Source organism: Lolium rigidum, chromosome 1, assembly GCF_022539505.1.
Source record: "Lolium rigidum isolate FL_2022 chromosome 1, APGP_CSIRO_Lrig_0.1, whole genome shotgun sequence".
In the NCBI taxonomy this organism is placed as follows: domain Eukaryota; kingdom Viridiplantae; phylum Streptophyta; class Magnoliopsida; order Poales; family Poaceae; genus Lolium; species Lolium rigidum.
Window position 1 is genome coordinate 229,752,117 of NC_061508.1, and position 15,717 is coordinate 229,767,833.

At 41.2% G+C, this 15,717-nt stretch overlaps 1 protein-coding gene across 1 annotated transcript; it reads left to right on the forward strand.

Annotated features, from left to right (window-relative positions):
• The first annotated feature begins 2,676 nt into the window (after positions 1-2,676).
• Positions 2,677-13,120, forward strand: LOC124691131 (wall-associated receptor kinase 4-like). Its single transcript, XM_047224411.1, has 5 exons — positions 2,677-2,722; positions 2,857-3,760; positions 10,872-11,327; positions 11,460-11,609; positions 11,709-13,120. The coding sequence occupies exons 2-5, from the start codon at positions 2,863-2,865 to the stop codon at positions 12,956-12,958; spliced, it is 2,754 nt and encodes a 917-aa protein (XP_047080367.1). The 5' UTR covers positions 2,677-2,722; positions 2,857-2,862; the 3' UTR covers positions 12,959-13,120.
• The last annotated feature ends 2,597 nt before the right edge of the window (positions 13,121-15,717 follow it).

The window sequence follows — 15,717 nt, forward strand, 5'->3', positions numbered from 1 at the left end:
ATTATGGGGGAGCAATCCACAAGACTTCATCAAGCAAGCACAATCAAGAAAGGCGTTCCATCTTGTTGTGATCAAGATCATCATCATCGAGCTCAAGAGGAACGCGCAAGGATAAGGTTTGCTCTTGATAGGGTTTATTTCTCACCGGTCGCATGGTGTAGTTGGAGACCGGTTTATAGTTTAGTTGTCGTACTATCAAGAGGGTTCTCGAGTGAGTAACTCGATCGTATCCTTCGGAGAGCTCAAATCTTTGCATCCTTGCATCATCTTTCTTGGTTGTTATTTGGATCTTATCCATATGGTGTTTTAGAGCTTGTGCTTATTCTCATGACAAGCTCTAGTTCATCGAAAACGGATTCCGCATGAATCACTTGTTGCGTTTTCGATATTGGAGTTTTCTCGGTTTCTCGTATTGAGAGGTTTCACTCTAAAATACATAGAAAAACCTACCCCACCTGTTCTTAAGCTTTTCACTCTTTGGGGGGTAGCTCTTGTCATCTTCTTTACAACAAAATTGGTTTCACCTAAATCCGAGTTTCCTAACTCAAGTTGTTGCATTTTCCATATTGGAGGTTTTACCGGTTTGCCTTTTATAGATAGGTAAAACCTTTATTCATTTGTTTCTATCCTACTTTGTTGGACTATGATGTTTCTATGCATATTGTTTTAGAGCTCGTTGTTGTGATTTCAACGAGCCCAAGATCATCAAGATCGGAGTCCGGATGCAAAAGTTCTTAAGGTTTTCGTATCGGGTGTTTGGATAGAAACAGGGGACCGGAACTGCCGCCGGGAGCACCCCGGCACTGCCGGTGGCCAAGGCCCTGCCGGCCACCCCTTCACTACCGGTGGAACAAGGTCGGCACTGCCGGTGGCTCAAGGCCGGCACTACCGGCCTGTCGTGATTTTGGCCCCAACGGGCAGAAATCCGAGACCCCTATTTAAGGCCTTCTTCCTCCTCTTTCTCCCCACTTCTTCCTCCTCCTTTTGCTCTCCACCATTGTTGACCTTGAGAGCTTGCCACATCCCTCTACTCCTTCAATGATTCTTGAATCCATTTGAGGGAAAAGGATGAGGAGATCTAGATCTACATTTCTACCAATCAAATCCATCTCTTTGCGAGTGGAACTCTCTAGATCTTGATCTTGGTGTTCTTTGTGAATTCCTTTGTTCTTCCTCTCTTATTCCCCCAATAGCTTTTGTAGCTTTGTTGGAATTTGAGAGAGAAGGACTTGAGCATCTTTTTGGTGTTCTTGCCATTGCATTTGGTGCATCGGTTTGAGTTCTCCACAGTGATTTGTGGAGGTGAAAGCAAGAAAATTGTTACTCTTGGGTTCTTGGAACCCTAGACGGATTCTAGGCCTTTGTGGCGATTTGTTGGGAGCCTCCAATTAAGTTGTGGATGTGTGCCCCAGCCTTTGTGTAAGGCCCGTTTTCCGCCTCGAAGGAAATCCCTTAGTGGAACCGTGACCTAGGCCTTTGTGGCGAGGGTCACCGGAGATTTAGGTGAGGCGCCTTCATGGCGTTCGGTGTGTGGTGTGAGTACCACATCTTGGGGTGAGGCCTTTGTGGCGTTGGTGTGCATCGAGCAACCACACCTCAAGGTGAGCTTCTTGTGGCGTTCGGGAGCACTAAGCCACCACACCTCTCCACCGGAGATTAGCACTCGCAAGAGTGTGAACTTCGGGATAAATCATCGTCTCCCGCGTGCCTCGGTTATCTCTATACCCGAGCTCTTTACTTATGCACTTTACTCTGTGATAGCCATCGTGCTTGAAGTTATATATCTTGCTACCACATAGTTGCTTGTATTGCTTAGCATAAGTTGTTGGTGCACATAGGTGAACCATAGTATATAGGCTTTGTGCTTGACAAAGTAAACGCTAGTTTTATTCCGCATTTGTTAAGCCCATCTCGTAAAAATTTTAAACCGCCTATTCACCCCCCCCCTCTAGGCGACATCCGTGTCCTTTCATCATATGACTCATAGACCTATCAAATCACCAATCTATGGAAATGTTTGGTTCGAGCCACATGGAGGTCAGGCCTCCCCTCGCCTGCCTCCCCCAGCCTAGCTTACACTCCTCGTCGGAATCTCCTGTCTCCTAGTGATATAAATTCATATTGATGATATATTTCATTGTGTTGAAACCATCCACATCTGAAACAAAATGTATTCTGCTACAATGTTGTGAATCGATTGTGTATCTATATTAATAATTTGATATATTTTTATCACAAATGGGCTAGTGAGATTTTTTTGAAATGTACCCACCCACCAGTTTTTTCCTGGATCCTCCACTGCCTAGAACCACTTTGGATCATTCAGAAAAACTGTTGTCGAGAACCAAAGATTATTCTTCGGCATCGGATTCGCTCAGAGACGCTAGTGGCACGTGTTTAGTCAAGCATGAGCGTGACAAGTTGGCAACATTATTGGACTGTGGTTTTTTTCTTTGGTAGGACCGTTGATTATTCTTGGGACATCGCATGCGCATATGTTTATGTGGCCCTCCTGAACTCCAGGTGTATGTGGATGTGAGTGATGGGGATGAAATGTGTGAACGTGTATACCTGACTATCTTGAAATTATAATTGTGTGAATATCTATTTGGACAAGTAGTCCAAGTTGGTTCCAAATATCCTGAATACTCGCTCCTGTGCGAGCATCGCCCTGGAGCATCTAGGCAAAGCCAAGCCCGAAGTAGTAGGCAGACAGTCGCAAGTGAGTAAATGAAAGAGTTCCCTTAGTTCAGTCACAATTTACATGTACTGTTTAATTTTCCGCATTCAACAGTCCATCCAGGCTTTTAGAGCTAACTGATCTTCCTTCGGGGCTCGAAACTTGAACGCGTGCAGGTGGAGATGAGGCGATATGGTGGTGCAGAGTTCTATCTGCTGCTTCTGGTGGTGGTACTCAGGTTGCCATTCCTGGGTGCATACGGCGTTCTAGGAAGCCAGGACGACAGTAGGACGCTTCCGTCCGCATCCACTCTCGCTCATTGTCCAAAGCGTTGCGGCAACCTCACCTTTGATTATCCCTTCGGCATCGGCTCCGGCTGTTTCCGAAATCCAGACTTCGAGCTCACCTGCGACAACACCGCTCACCCGCCCAAGCTGCTCTTATGCGACGGCACTACTCAAGTTATCCATTTCTATATGGAGATTGAATCGGACCCGTTCTTCTACAGCAAGATTCTCGTCGCCTTTTCGCTGAACATTCCTATAAGATCTGGTGTCGATGTTTATGACATGTCCTGGAAAACTCCAGGCAGGTCTTTGAATACCTGGGGTTTCAGGCTGAACATCACTGGTTGCGACTTCGATGTATACATGGTCGATAAGTCAAATGAAACCACACTGAGCTGCACAAGTTCCTGCCCGGATGAAAGAATCACAGAGGCTTTTGCTAATGAGAATTGCAATGGTACCGGATGTTGCTCCATTATTGCGAATGCTCTTGTGACAACCATCAGCATCAGGATTGTTCGTCACAACAAACGCAAACTCAGATCCCTTGATGGAGGTTCATTATGGGACAGAATCACATTAAGTTCCAGTGACACGGACCTCTCATGGGCCATTGTGGATCAACCAAACTGCGCAAGCACGGAGGAAAAAAAGGCAAATTACGCATGTATCAGCAGCAACAGCAGCTGCGCCGACGAAGGAAGGTTTTTGATAAATTATGGGTACCTCTGCCGCTGCAATGATGGTTATTTGGGGAATCCTTACATCCTACATGGTTGCTCACGTGACAAAGGTATATCGCTTCCAGATCATTATTAGCGTTGACTCCTTTGATCGATACTGGATAAGAAACTACCGCACACCGACTCAACCTAATTTATTGCTTTAACGCAAGTTCAATAACCGGCGGTAGTTGGATTGCTCATATGGAATAAAATTGCGTGTGTCTATTGTACATGTTTTGCTGAATATGGCCTGCGCGGGGGAGCTGGGCTGGCGTGATGGCCATTGTCCTTTTTATAGTTTGTTTGCCTTTTTCACTTCATGCGCTTTTCCGTGCTTGACTTGTACTGTACGGTAGTAAAAAGCTTAGAGTGACATTTTTTTCCTATCGTTCTCTTGCTTGGAGAATAGAGAAGGACACTAGCTCTTGTCTAACCAGGTTCTAAAAAAAGGAAAAAGCCCCCATCTACCCGAAAATTAATTTAAATATCGGGCAGATGTAGTCGAGCAATATTTGTTTAATTCCTGAACATTTTTATAACCCATTAATAATGAACTTGTACTAACCTAAATATTCGTTATCATGGTTTAAACTTAAAAAATCTCGGTTTCAAGCCACCCGATGACTAGGAAAAACGAAGTTGCAACCACTCGTAATTAGAAAATCTCAGTTTCAACCACCCGTAATTAGAAACTCTTAGTTGCAACGCTACTTGCAAATGGAAAAAAAAATCTCACTTACAACACTACTTGTAACTAGAAATAAAACACACGGAGTAGTTGAAAAAATAATCTCAGTTACAACCTCACTTGCAACTAAAAAATAAATCGTAATTGCAGCCCAACCTGTAAATGGAAAATATCTTAGTTGCAACACCACCTGCAACCGGAAGAAAACTCAGTTGCAACGCCACCTGCAACTTAAAAAAAAAATCCAGTTACAACTCCACTTGCAACTAAAAAAAATATGAGTTGCGGCTCAAGTTGCAACTAAAAAAATATCGCAGTTGCAACCTTAAGAAATAAATCTTAGTTACAGCCCAACTTGTAACTGGGAAATACCTCAGTTCCAACCCAACCCATAGCTGGAATAAAACTTAGTTGCAACCCCACCCGCAACTGAAAAAATTCAGTTGCAACCCCATTTGCAACTTAAAAAATGTCACTTGCAATCGGAAAAATCTCAGTTAGAACCTCACATACAACTAGGAAAAATCTGAGTTGCGGCTCTAGTTGCAACCGAAAAAAAAAATCTCAGTTGCAACTAGAAATAAATCTTAGTTACAACCCAACTTGTAACTGAAAAATACCCTAGTTTCAGCCAACCCGCAACGGAAATGAAACACAGTTGCAAACCTACCCACAATTTAAAAAGGAAACTCAGTTGCAATCCCACTTGCAGCTACAAAAAAGTCTCACTTGAGACTGAAAAAATCTCAGTTACAACCCCACTTGCAACTTGAAAAATAAAATTCAGTTACAACCCCACTTGTAACTTTTTTTTAATTTTTTTGATCTCTCACATGCATGGATCATTTTAACTCTAATTACACTTAATCTTAGGTTAAATTACACTTATCTTCAAACTTCCCAATTTAATCACCCATCCTCACACTACTCTAGCCCTAGTACGCTTAACATCTTGGTTCCTCTCGGTTGACCTTTCATTAAATAAAAATGAAATATTGTTGATAATACTACCATATCAATTCTACGTGATATCACAACTCTTTATTAGTTTGAATTTTAAACAATTATTTAAATAAACATAAGTGATTAAGTAATAATAATCTTTATGCGGAATGCAATTATTAATCTTACTTTTTATAAAAAAAAATCCTGAATTTCTGGCAAAATCTAAAATCTTCCTGCTTTCATATCCCCCTTTCAATCTTCATGAATTCGGATGACGGCGTATGCAAAAGATAATGCCATTTTATCAAGAAATAAACTTTTTTTACAAAATAAATCGAAATTTAAATTTATTATTTTCCTTAAAACTAGATGACATAACACATGGCCATCTCGGAGGATTTTATTTTTTGAATTTTCTCCGTTTTGCTCGCCATCATGGCGGAGGACCTGTGCCGATGGCCTTTTTTGTGCCAACATTGGCCTTCGACACAAGCTTTTATGTGCCGACGGCTTTCTTGTGCCGACAACCTTCTTCGCCGTCTGACCTATTCGAAACATGTATCGACTATCCTGATAAAAAAGCCATCGGCACAACTTTTAGCCGTCGGCACCTTGACATTTTCCTGTAGTGGTGTGTACGATGGCACTATGGTGAAGGTCTGTGTAAACTAAGAACAATTGACACAATGATTTTTTTTTGAATACGTTCAAATGTCTCTCTTTTTCCCGATTCAAATACCAACTCTTGCCTTAGAAAGGCGTTGGGAAGTTAAGTAGCTAGTCTTACCAAATCTAACTCCTAATCACTCTTCTGCAATGTATGTTTGGGTTGAGCTGGTCTTCCCAAATCCAGTACAAGGCACCTCGAAGTGGTTTTGAAGCTCTAGCACACTCCCATTAAATCCATTTAACTATTTAAGAGAGAGTGAATTGTTACATACCCATAGGGGCCTTTTATAGTCTAGAGGTTCTTGACAAATGGCTACCCTTGTGAAAAGGTGGAGGTGGGACGGTTTAGTTGAGGTAATATTTAGTCCAATAGTCCGTGCTAGACTAGGAAGAGCTTGTGGTGCTAAGAGTGATCAAAACTTACCCTGGCAAATGCGAGGGTAACATCTAACATTATCTATAAATATGTTACTATACTTTAATAGAAACTTAGAGTACAATGTGATTGGAGTTAACACGGTTCTTTCTTGCCACCATAAATATTTTTCGAGATAAAATTTCACATTAGTGCGACACAAATTTTAGCTTTTTTGTTTATAGGAAATTAATTAATGTTTCCATAACACATGTACCAATAAATAATTTTTTTTGTACATGGTGATATTAGATAACTAGATAATACCCTGTGCGTTGTTGCGGAAATTCATAGCAATACATAGGCATTCATGTATCTTAGAACACTGTGATAGCTAAAAGATGATATGGAGATTGGAATCACATATAATTTAATAGGTTTGCATGAATTACAGTAAAACGTAAGAGATGATGCATCTTTTTCCCAAAAAAAAAAAAATCATCGCTATTGTAATTGGTGCCTTATTGTAAAATGGGTGGACTTATTATTCTATTTCTTAGGCAACCATCAGTAACAGCTGGGTAACCATATAGTTTTTTGTTCCATAGAGTAAGCAACCAAGCTTAGAGTTTCACCTTTGTATGGTTTTCCTTGGCCAACAATCTGAAAATCACAAAAAAAAATTATATTAGAAATTATATTGCAGCCTGGAGTAAAGTTCTATGCAACTCGTTAGATGGGATATAAATACGGATGTGAAAAGGGAAAATGGAACAGTGAACAGTTTTAATAGAGGTAGTGTCCATGCTCCATTCGTTTCTCTTTATCAGACAATTAGGACCCAGTTGCAGAAACTTACTCGGAGGGGTCTTCAGGTCAAAAGAATTCTGGACAAAGTGGATCACTCGACATATATGTTTGGTACATTCGAAATCAAGCAAGTAGAGATCGCAAACTCGAAAAAAAAATCTAAGAACAAAAAGGAAGTAAAAATTCTTACCTTCTGAAAAGTAGTGAGACAATTGAGACTTGAGACGCTTGTTCAATCATAGCGGTCTTTGATAAATGGCCTCATAAAAATTGTGCAACAGAATACACCAGCTGCTATTATCGAAACAACACATAGATCTCGGCATAATTAAGGATATGCACAACATATGATTGTTGTTCTTTGACCGACCTTCATACTTGCGTACCATTCATACCAATAAAGGAAAAAAGAAGAGCAAAATAGCACATTGGACACTGCTTAAGCTATGGTGAAGGGAGGAGGTGGTAATAGCAGAGTACATGGATAGATGTATTCCCTGATTTAGTGCGTGCAGGGCACCGACGGGAAGGATGCCGCAGCTCTAGCACGAGCGTCCATGCTGCAAGCACGGCAGCAAGAGCTATGGTGTTTCTAATGGATAGTTGTGGAACGGAGACATTGACAGATCCAAGAGGGGCCAAGGACGGCTAGATGAAATGACATATATAAACATTGAAATGAAACTGAGCGGGTGACAGAAGGCAAATGGAAGGGTCACGGAGGTCAAAATTAATTGCGGAGAAGGTTTGATGTAGTCTGTTTAACTGTAATGAATATGAAAAACGAATCGTATCGTGCAGCAAATTGAGAGAATCAGTGGTGCTTGGAGTAGATGAACAATGTTTGTCTTCTTATTTGTGGTGCGTACAGTTACACGTTATGGATGAATAAACACACTTAATGACAAATAACATGGTGGCCTGAATGTTATACAAGAGAGAAAACATATGGCATGGAACTGAACATGCAGCGTGCAGTTTTCTCTTCTTTTGATTAGGTGACTGATTTGTAGGTGGCAGTCTGGGATTGATAATAGATGTTTGATGAGATGGATGCCTTGCATGTTGAGTAAAATAAAGTAGTGGAGGATTCCTATTTAGAAATAGAAGATTACATTAAATTACTTTCATATTGCAAGATAGGATGTAGATTTTACTGGATATTTTTGTGTGAGATAAAAATTAAATCGTAGATGTCAATCAAATCGATTTAAAGTTGAAAATATGGTATGTTGGTGTATAATTAATAATTTCTTGCAAAGATGTTTAGCTATAGTTACTAAGATCAATTTGTCATGGTCTATTATAATAAAGATATATCGGCTGCCAGATTATGTTGTGTGCAATTATATACATATAGAGGTTCATGTATGTTCATAATAATTAAGGCTCGACATATCTATAGGTTCATAAATACTAACTATTAGTTTTGGTCCGTTGGCAGAATATATTTGTTCACTATGAATTTTTTTGAGAAATTTTCTAGTTTTTGTTTCATCATAGTGTTTCAATATGATAGTTAGAGTTCATTATTGAATCATAGAAGGATATAGTTAAACCAAGAAAAGAAAACTAAGCGCTTCTAGTGGTAGTCTGTTTTATGATTTTGTTGTCCACAAACTCATATCTTAACTATTATAATTATTTGTTTGAGCATAATTGAAATTTGAAGTGTTGAAAACTGATAAAAGATGACTAATATTTTTTCAGTTTATATATTCTTTCTACTCAATATTGTAGAGATTAAAAAAAGTAGTAAGTACATTAAAAAAAATCACTTTTTTTTTCAAAATATATGTCTAGAATCTTCAAAGTTAAATCTTGAATATAGGGTACATGAACTCAAAATTTAGTTAACAGACGATTAAGTTTTCATTTACCGATGCTCACGGAAATGGGAAGATTAACTGATGCTTCAATCTCTCCTTGTGAATTGTGATGCGTGATTGCTTCCGTGCTTAAAATTCTTACGCACAAAAGTACCCAAAAAATTATGTTGAGAAATTCACGTTTAAAATTTTGGGATGCATGAACCAACCTTTAGCTATTGAACTATTGAACATGCAGACAATCTTAGTTCCACATATGTCTGGTAGACGCACTGAGCCTAGCCAAGCCACAATGTTTCATTAATGTTTACATAAAAGATGAATAAATAAATATATTTTTTGCGTGGGTGTACAAAAGTATTTCCCTTTTTGTACATGGTTATATAAGATAACTAAATTAAATTAGTTTCATATAGAAAGATAGGATGTAGATTTTACTGGATATTTTTTGTGTGTGATAAAAACTAAATCGTAGATGTCAATCAGATCGATTTAAAGTTGAAAATCTGGTATGTTGATGTCCAACTAATAATTTCTTGCAAAGACGTTTAGCTATAGTTACTAAGATCAATTAGTCATGGTCTATCATAATAAAGTTATATCGGCTGCCATATTATGTTACGTGCAATTATACACATGTAGAGGTTCATGTATGTTCATAATAATTAAGGCCCGACATATTTGTAGGTTCAGAAATAACTATTAGTTTTGGTCCGTTGGCAGAATATATTTGTTCACTATGAATTTTTTGGGAAATTTTCTGGTTTTTGTTTCATCATAGTGTTTCAGTATGATAGTTAGGGTTCATCACGGACTCATATAAGGATATGGTTAAACCGAGAAAAAAAAAACTAAGCGCTTCTAGTGGCAGTCGCTTTTATGATTTTGTTGTCTGCAAACTCATGATTGCATCATCACGGATAATATATCTTAACTATTAATTTTTTTAGCATAACTTAAATTTCAAGTGTTGAAAACTGATAAAAAGATAAAAAGATTACTAACTTTTTCAGTTTATATATTCTTTGTACTCAATAATGTAGAGATTAAACAAAGTAGTATCATTAAATGTGAGTTCATTTTTTATTTTCATTTTTTTCAAAATATATGTATAAAAATCTTCAAAGTTATATCTTGAATATAGTGTACATGAACTCAAAATTTAATTAACAGCCGATTAAACTTTTACGTACCCACGCTTAGGGAAATAGAAAGATTGATTGATGCCTTGTGAATTGTGATGTGTGATTGCTTCCGTGCTTAAAATGCTTACTCGCAAAAGTACCCAAAAAATTATTTTGAGTAAATCATCTTTAAAATTTTGGGATGCATGAACCAAACTATAGCTATTGAACTATTGAACATTCTAACAATCTTAGTTTCACATATTTCCGTTAGACGGACTGAGCCTAGTCAATCCACAATGTTTCTTTTATCTTTTTGAGTAGCCAATATATAAGATTTTGAGTACCTAAAAAGTACATTTAGGGGAATTATGGAACGTGTACACACGGTATGTCGTTCGATTTTTTCCTAGCTACTAACAGCATATTTGTACGCCCGGACGGAATAAAATCCTAGGAGTTGGTTTTTTTTTTTTTTTGAGAAAGGAGTTGGTTTTCTGTCACCTTGAACTGTACGGGTATGTAATTTTTTTTATGTGCCTAGACTTTTCTGTCTCAAAAAGAAAGGTCTTATTTCTACACGACTAATGTTGTACGTAACATTTTACGTCTCTAAATCTCAGTCATTCATTATAGCTAGAACTCTCTAAATAATTAAGATGATGTAGATTAACCTCATATATTGCTTTTAGTATATAATAGGATAGATTATGAAATTCTGCGCCAACTATTCTCACGGGCTCATTTTGTTTGGATCAGGGTATAATCCATCCGAGCAAAGAGCTAGTTGTGCACGTTCATGTGGGAACATTAGCATTCCATTTCCATTTGGCTTGGAGGAAGGATGTTTTGCCAGAAAAGAATTTTTTCTCAACTGTACAAATACATCTTATGTCACCCTGGGTGACACTGTCCAGGTGACCAACATAAGCATTAACGAGGGGCTCATCAAGTATAACTCAATTTACACGATGGAGATCGCTGACAGTGAAGGTCCGGAACTTTATGTCCAGTCTGGTGAATCAGCGTCCATGCAATGGGCTGTTGCAAATTTAACCTGTTCAGAGGCACAGCAGAATACCTCTGGATATGCATGCGTGAGTACAAACAGCATATGTATACCGGTTCAAACTACTGATTTTACATATATAGGCTATCGTTGCAAATGCTCAAACGGCTTTCAGGGGAACCCGTACGTCACAAATGCTTGCAAAGGTACAAAAGGACTTTCAGAATTTCGTACAAAAGGAGAAATGCTGATACTGTTTCTTCTTAACATTATTTATAAAATGATAGATTCCAATGTATTTGAGTGCGTATATGTAATCATTGTTGTGAATTTTTCAGACGTTGATGAGTGCCTCCTGCCAAATAGTTGTGCCGGAATATGCCACAATACCATAGGAGGCTTCTACTGTAGTCATTGCCCTCATAAAACAGAGTATGATGCGGGAAAAATGAAGTGTTCTCCAACAAAGCAACAAAATCTTCTCTTGGGTAATCCTATCTTATTCACTTGTCCGAGACAGTTAATATATACATTGTATCATTCTTGCCGCAGGATGAGAACAATCTAACAGCCCATAATGATTGCAGGCGTCACCATTGGATTGTCCAGTGGCTTAGCAGTTGTACTTCTCATCCTATTTGGGATATTACTTATTCGTAGATGGAAAAGAGATATAAAAAAGCGACTAAGGAAGAAATACTTCTGCAAAAACCAAGGAATTCTATTGGAACAATTAATATCACCACGGGAAAACGCAAGTGAAACGACTAAGATTTTTTCGTTGGAGGAGCTGGAAAAGGCAACAGATAATTTTCACCCTACACGTATCCTGGGCCGTGGAGGACATGGTACGGTTTACAAAGGAATATTGTCTGATCAGCGTGTGGTGGCGATTAAGAAGTCTAAGGTCATCGAGGACGGTGAGATCAATCAGTTTATCAACGAGGTTGCAATCCTCTCTCAGATAAACCATCGAAATATTGTTAGTCTATTCGGATGCTGTCTGGAAACTGAAGTCCCATTATTGGTATATGACTTCGTCCCCAATGGTTCCTTATTTGAAATTCTTCATGCCAATCGAAGTCATGAATTCCCTTTATCTTGGGATGACATCCTAAGGATTGCCGTAGAAGCTGCAGGAGCTCTTTATTATCTTCATTCTTCAGCTTCAGTGTCAGTATTCCACCGTGATGTAAAATCATCTAACATACTTCTGGATGAAGACTACACCGCTAAAGTTTCTGATTTTGGAGCTTCCCGATTGGTTCCAATCGATCAAACCCATGTTGTCACAAACATACAGGGCACGTTTGGATACTTGGATCCAGAGTATTACTATACTGGCCATCTGAATGAGAAGAGTGATGTTTACAGTTTTGGTGTGGTGCTTCTGGAGCTACTCATTAGAAAGGAGCCTGTTTTTACAAATGAGTCTGGGATAAAGCAAAGCTTGTCAAATTACTTTCTATGCGAGATGAACGGGAAGCCAATTACAGAGGTAGTACACGAGAAAGTTCTTGAGGAGGCAACCGAGGAAGAAATAAAAAATCTTGCCTCACTTGCGGAGTTGTGTTTGAAGGTACGATGTCACGAAAGACCAAATATGAAGCAAGTGGAGATGGCGCTGCAGTTTTTGACGAGAAAACGGTCCAACTCACGCATGGCCGATCATGGAATAGAAGAAACGATTGAGGAGTTTCTAACTACACGAACTGGGTCGACTTCTGACTCGTTGCCTGCTGACTTCGATGACAGAGCTAATTCATCGTCTCAGCACAGCGACAGATGCTATAGCATGGAGCAAGCACTTTTGCTCTCAGCTACTTTACCGCGCTAGCCAGATGTACGGTTATGAATAGGGAAAATCTTGGAAGATTAGCGACATGTATAAGCTTCCATTATCTCTTGCTTCTATGTTCTATGTATGGGTCCAGATATGTTGGGGCCCCGAGGCAAAACATCAGTGCGAGGCTTCACTCGTACACAAATACACTAACTAGTTTATACCAGGGTAGCAAAATAAAAATTCAGGTCCATCACCATTTATTTTCGGGTTCAGCTTGTCCAGGAGCCTGGGCGACTTCTTTTGGGTTCCTGCTTATGCATAAGTCGGCTTATAGAAAACGGTGGGGAGAAACTGTGGTGGGAAGAAGTTGCTAGAAGCAGGTTCCTTCTATTCTTTTGGGCTTCTAAAAATTTGGCTTATTGGATGGGTTGAGTTGTGAAATATCTGTAATGCCCCTAAATTAAAATTTTGTTCTAGATAAATGATACTAATACATATGTGTGCTAGTTTTTAGCGAAAATGAGCTATGAAGGCATCAAAAAATTATGGAAAACCAAATAATAATTAAAATTAGCAGCAATTCAACATATATGACCAAATCAAAATTAGCACTCTCACAGCCATGAACATCTACACGAAAGCATGAACAAACTGAGATGATTCTGAAATTAGAGGCAGTCCATGGTGCGTGAGGACAGCCGGCCGTGAGTAGCTGAGGGCGGGGCGGGGCTGGGAGCGGCGACGGGCGAGGCCGGATGCGAGCGGCGACGGGCGGGGCGACGTGAGGAGAGCCGGCCGTGAGGTGTTGAGGGCGGGGACGGCAGCGAGCGGCGGCCGCGACGGCGTGGTAGGCGGCTACGAGCGGGCGGAGCCGGCTGCGAGCGGCGACATTCCGTGCAGCGTGAGGAGAGCCAGCCGTGAGGAACTGAGGGCGGGGCCGGCGGATGCGGCGGCGGGGCCGGCGACGAGCGGCGGACGCGGGGGCGGGGTGGGCGGCTATGAGCGGGTGGACGTGGGCCAGTTTTGCTTTGCTTTTTTTTTCCTTTTTCTATTTTCGGTGACGGACAGCAGCTTCGGAGTGGCATCTGCCGTAAATTGCATTAACTTGAGGGGCTAGTTCATGTACCGGTTCGGTTGGCTCGCGGAGAAGCTCGGGAAACTGGTGTCGGGCAGTTTCTCCAATTGCACAGCATATGCTCGCTTCTCGGTGAAAATAAGCTGGGCATAAGCTAAATACTTCTTTTGGGCTTCAATGATTTGGTACCGAGAAGCAGGGCTACAAGCCCAAAAGAAGTCGCCCTTAGGGCGTGTTCGGGAACAGCCTAGCTTCCAGATTCTTGGTACTCCACCGCGGAGCAGTGCCGAACACACAAACTCCACGGAGCTAGATCTGAGAAGCTGGGTCAATTCGTTGTGTAAAACTTGGAGCACCAGTTTTGCAAATTCGCGAATCGGCAAACCGCGGAGCGATCGAAGTACCAAGAACTTCCACCGCCAAGTGAGAACCGTTCGATCTGGTTCTATTTCCCCCGTCCGCCCCCGTCTTGCTCGTTCAGTTGCTCACTGCTCATCCAACCGGGCCGCGCTCGCCGCCCTCGTACCCTCCCTGCCGGCCCTTCCTGCCGCTACCCCTACCCTGGCTAGACGCCGCCTCAAGCCTAGCCCCGCATCCCACCTCGAGCCGCGCTCGCCTCGCCGAGATCCGGCCAGTTATCTGCCGGCGGGGTGATGTCTACGGGAGCTTCTATTCTTGTAGACAGTGTTGGGCCTCCAAGAGCAGAGGTTTGTAGAACAGCAGCAAGTTTCCCTTAAGTGGATCACCCAAGGTTTATCGATCTCAGGGAGGAAGAGGTCAAAGATATCCCTCTCATGCAACCCTGCAACCACAAAGCAAGAAGTCTCTTGTGTCCCCAACACACCTAATAGGTGCACTAGTTCGGCGAAGAGATAGTGAAATACAGGTGGTATGAATATATATGAGTAGTAGCAACGGCACAAGAAAAGTGTTTTGCCCAGGACAGTAAACAAGCAGTAGTAATGCAGCAGTAGTAACGCAGTAAAACAGTAAACAAGCGGCGATAGCAGTATTTAGGAACAAGGCCTAGGGATTACACTTTCACTAGTGGACACTCTCAACATTGATCACATAACAGAATAGATAAATGCATACTCTACACTTTTGTTGGATGATGAACACATTGCGTAGGATTACACGAACCCTCAATGCCGGAGTTAACAAGCTCCACAATAATGCTCATATTTTAGTAACCTTTAGTGTAAGATAGATCAAAAGACTAAACCAAGTACTTGTTGACTGCCAAAACCCACCGGCGGGCAGCGGCCTTGTCAACACCGTAGAGCCGGGAAGAGCCTAGAGCTGCGGCTGGCTGAGACCCCTCCGAGCGACGGCCCGCAATGCTCTTCTGGTCACACGCGGCGATGCGAAGTGCAGGGCGTGCCACCCGACCTATACCGGTCGGGGAAGGTGATGGGGATGCCTCGCTTAGTTTCTGCGGGGCATACATGTAAACATTAAATACGAGCCTCGATCGGCTCTCGGGTTATCCTGTGAATCGGCTCAAAGAGCCGATCCACCCATGATTCGTACGGGGTGCATGAATACTTGGTGGTCTGCTTGATCAAGATGAAGCTAATGAGATCTACGACGATTTAGGGTTTTCACCGCATAATCGGATCATCCTACTCCAGGTTGGGCCTCGCGGCCACGCACGGTGCTCGTAGCTCGATCCTAAACAAGGCCTAAAAACCAACATGAAGTTGATCCTCGGAACATCCCGTTTAGGACTTGC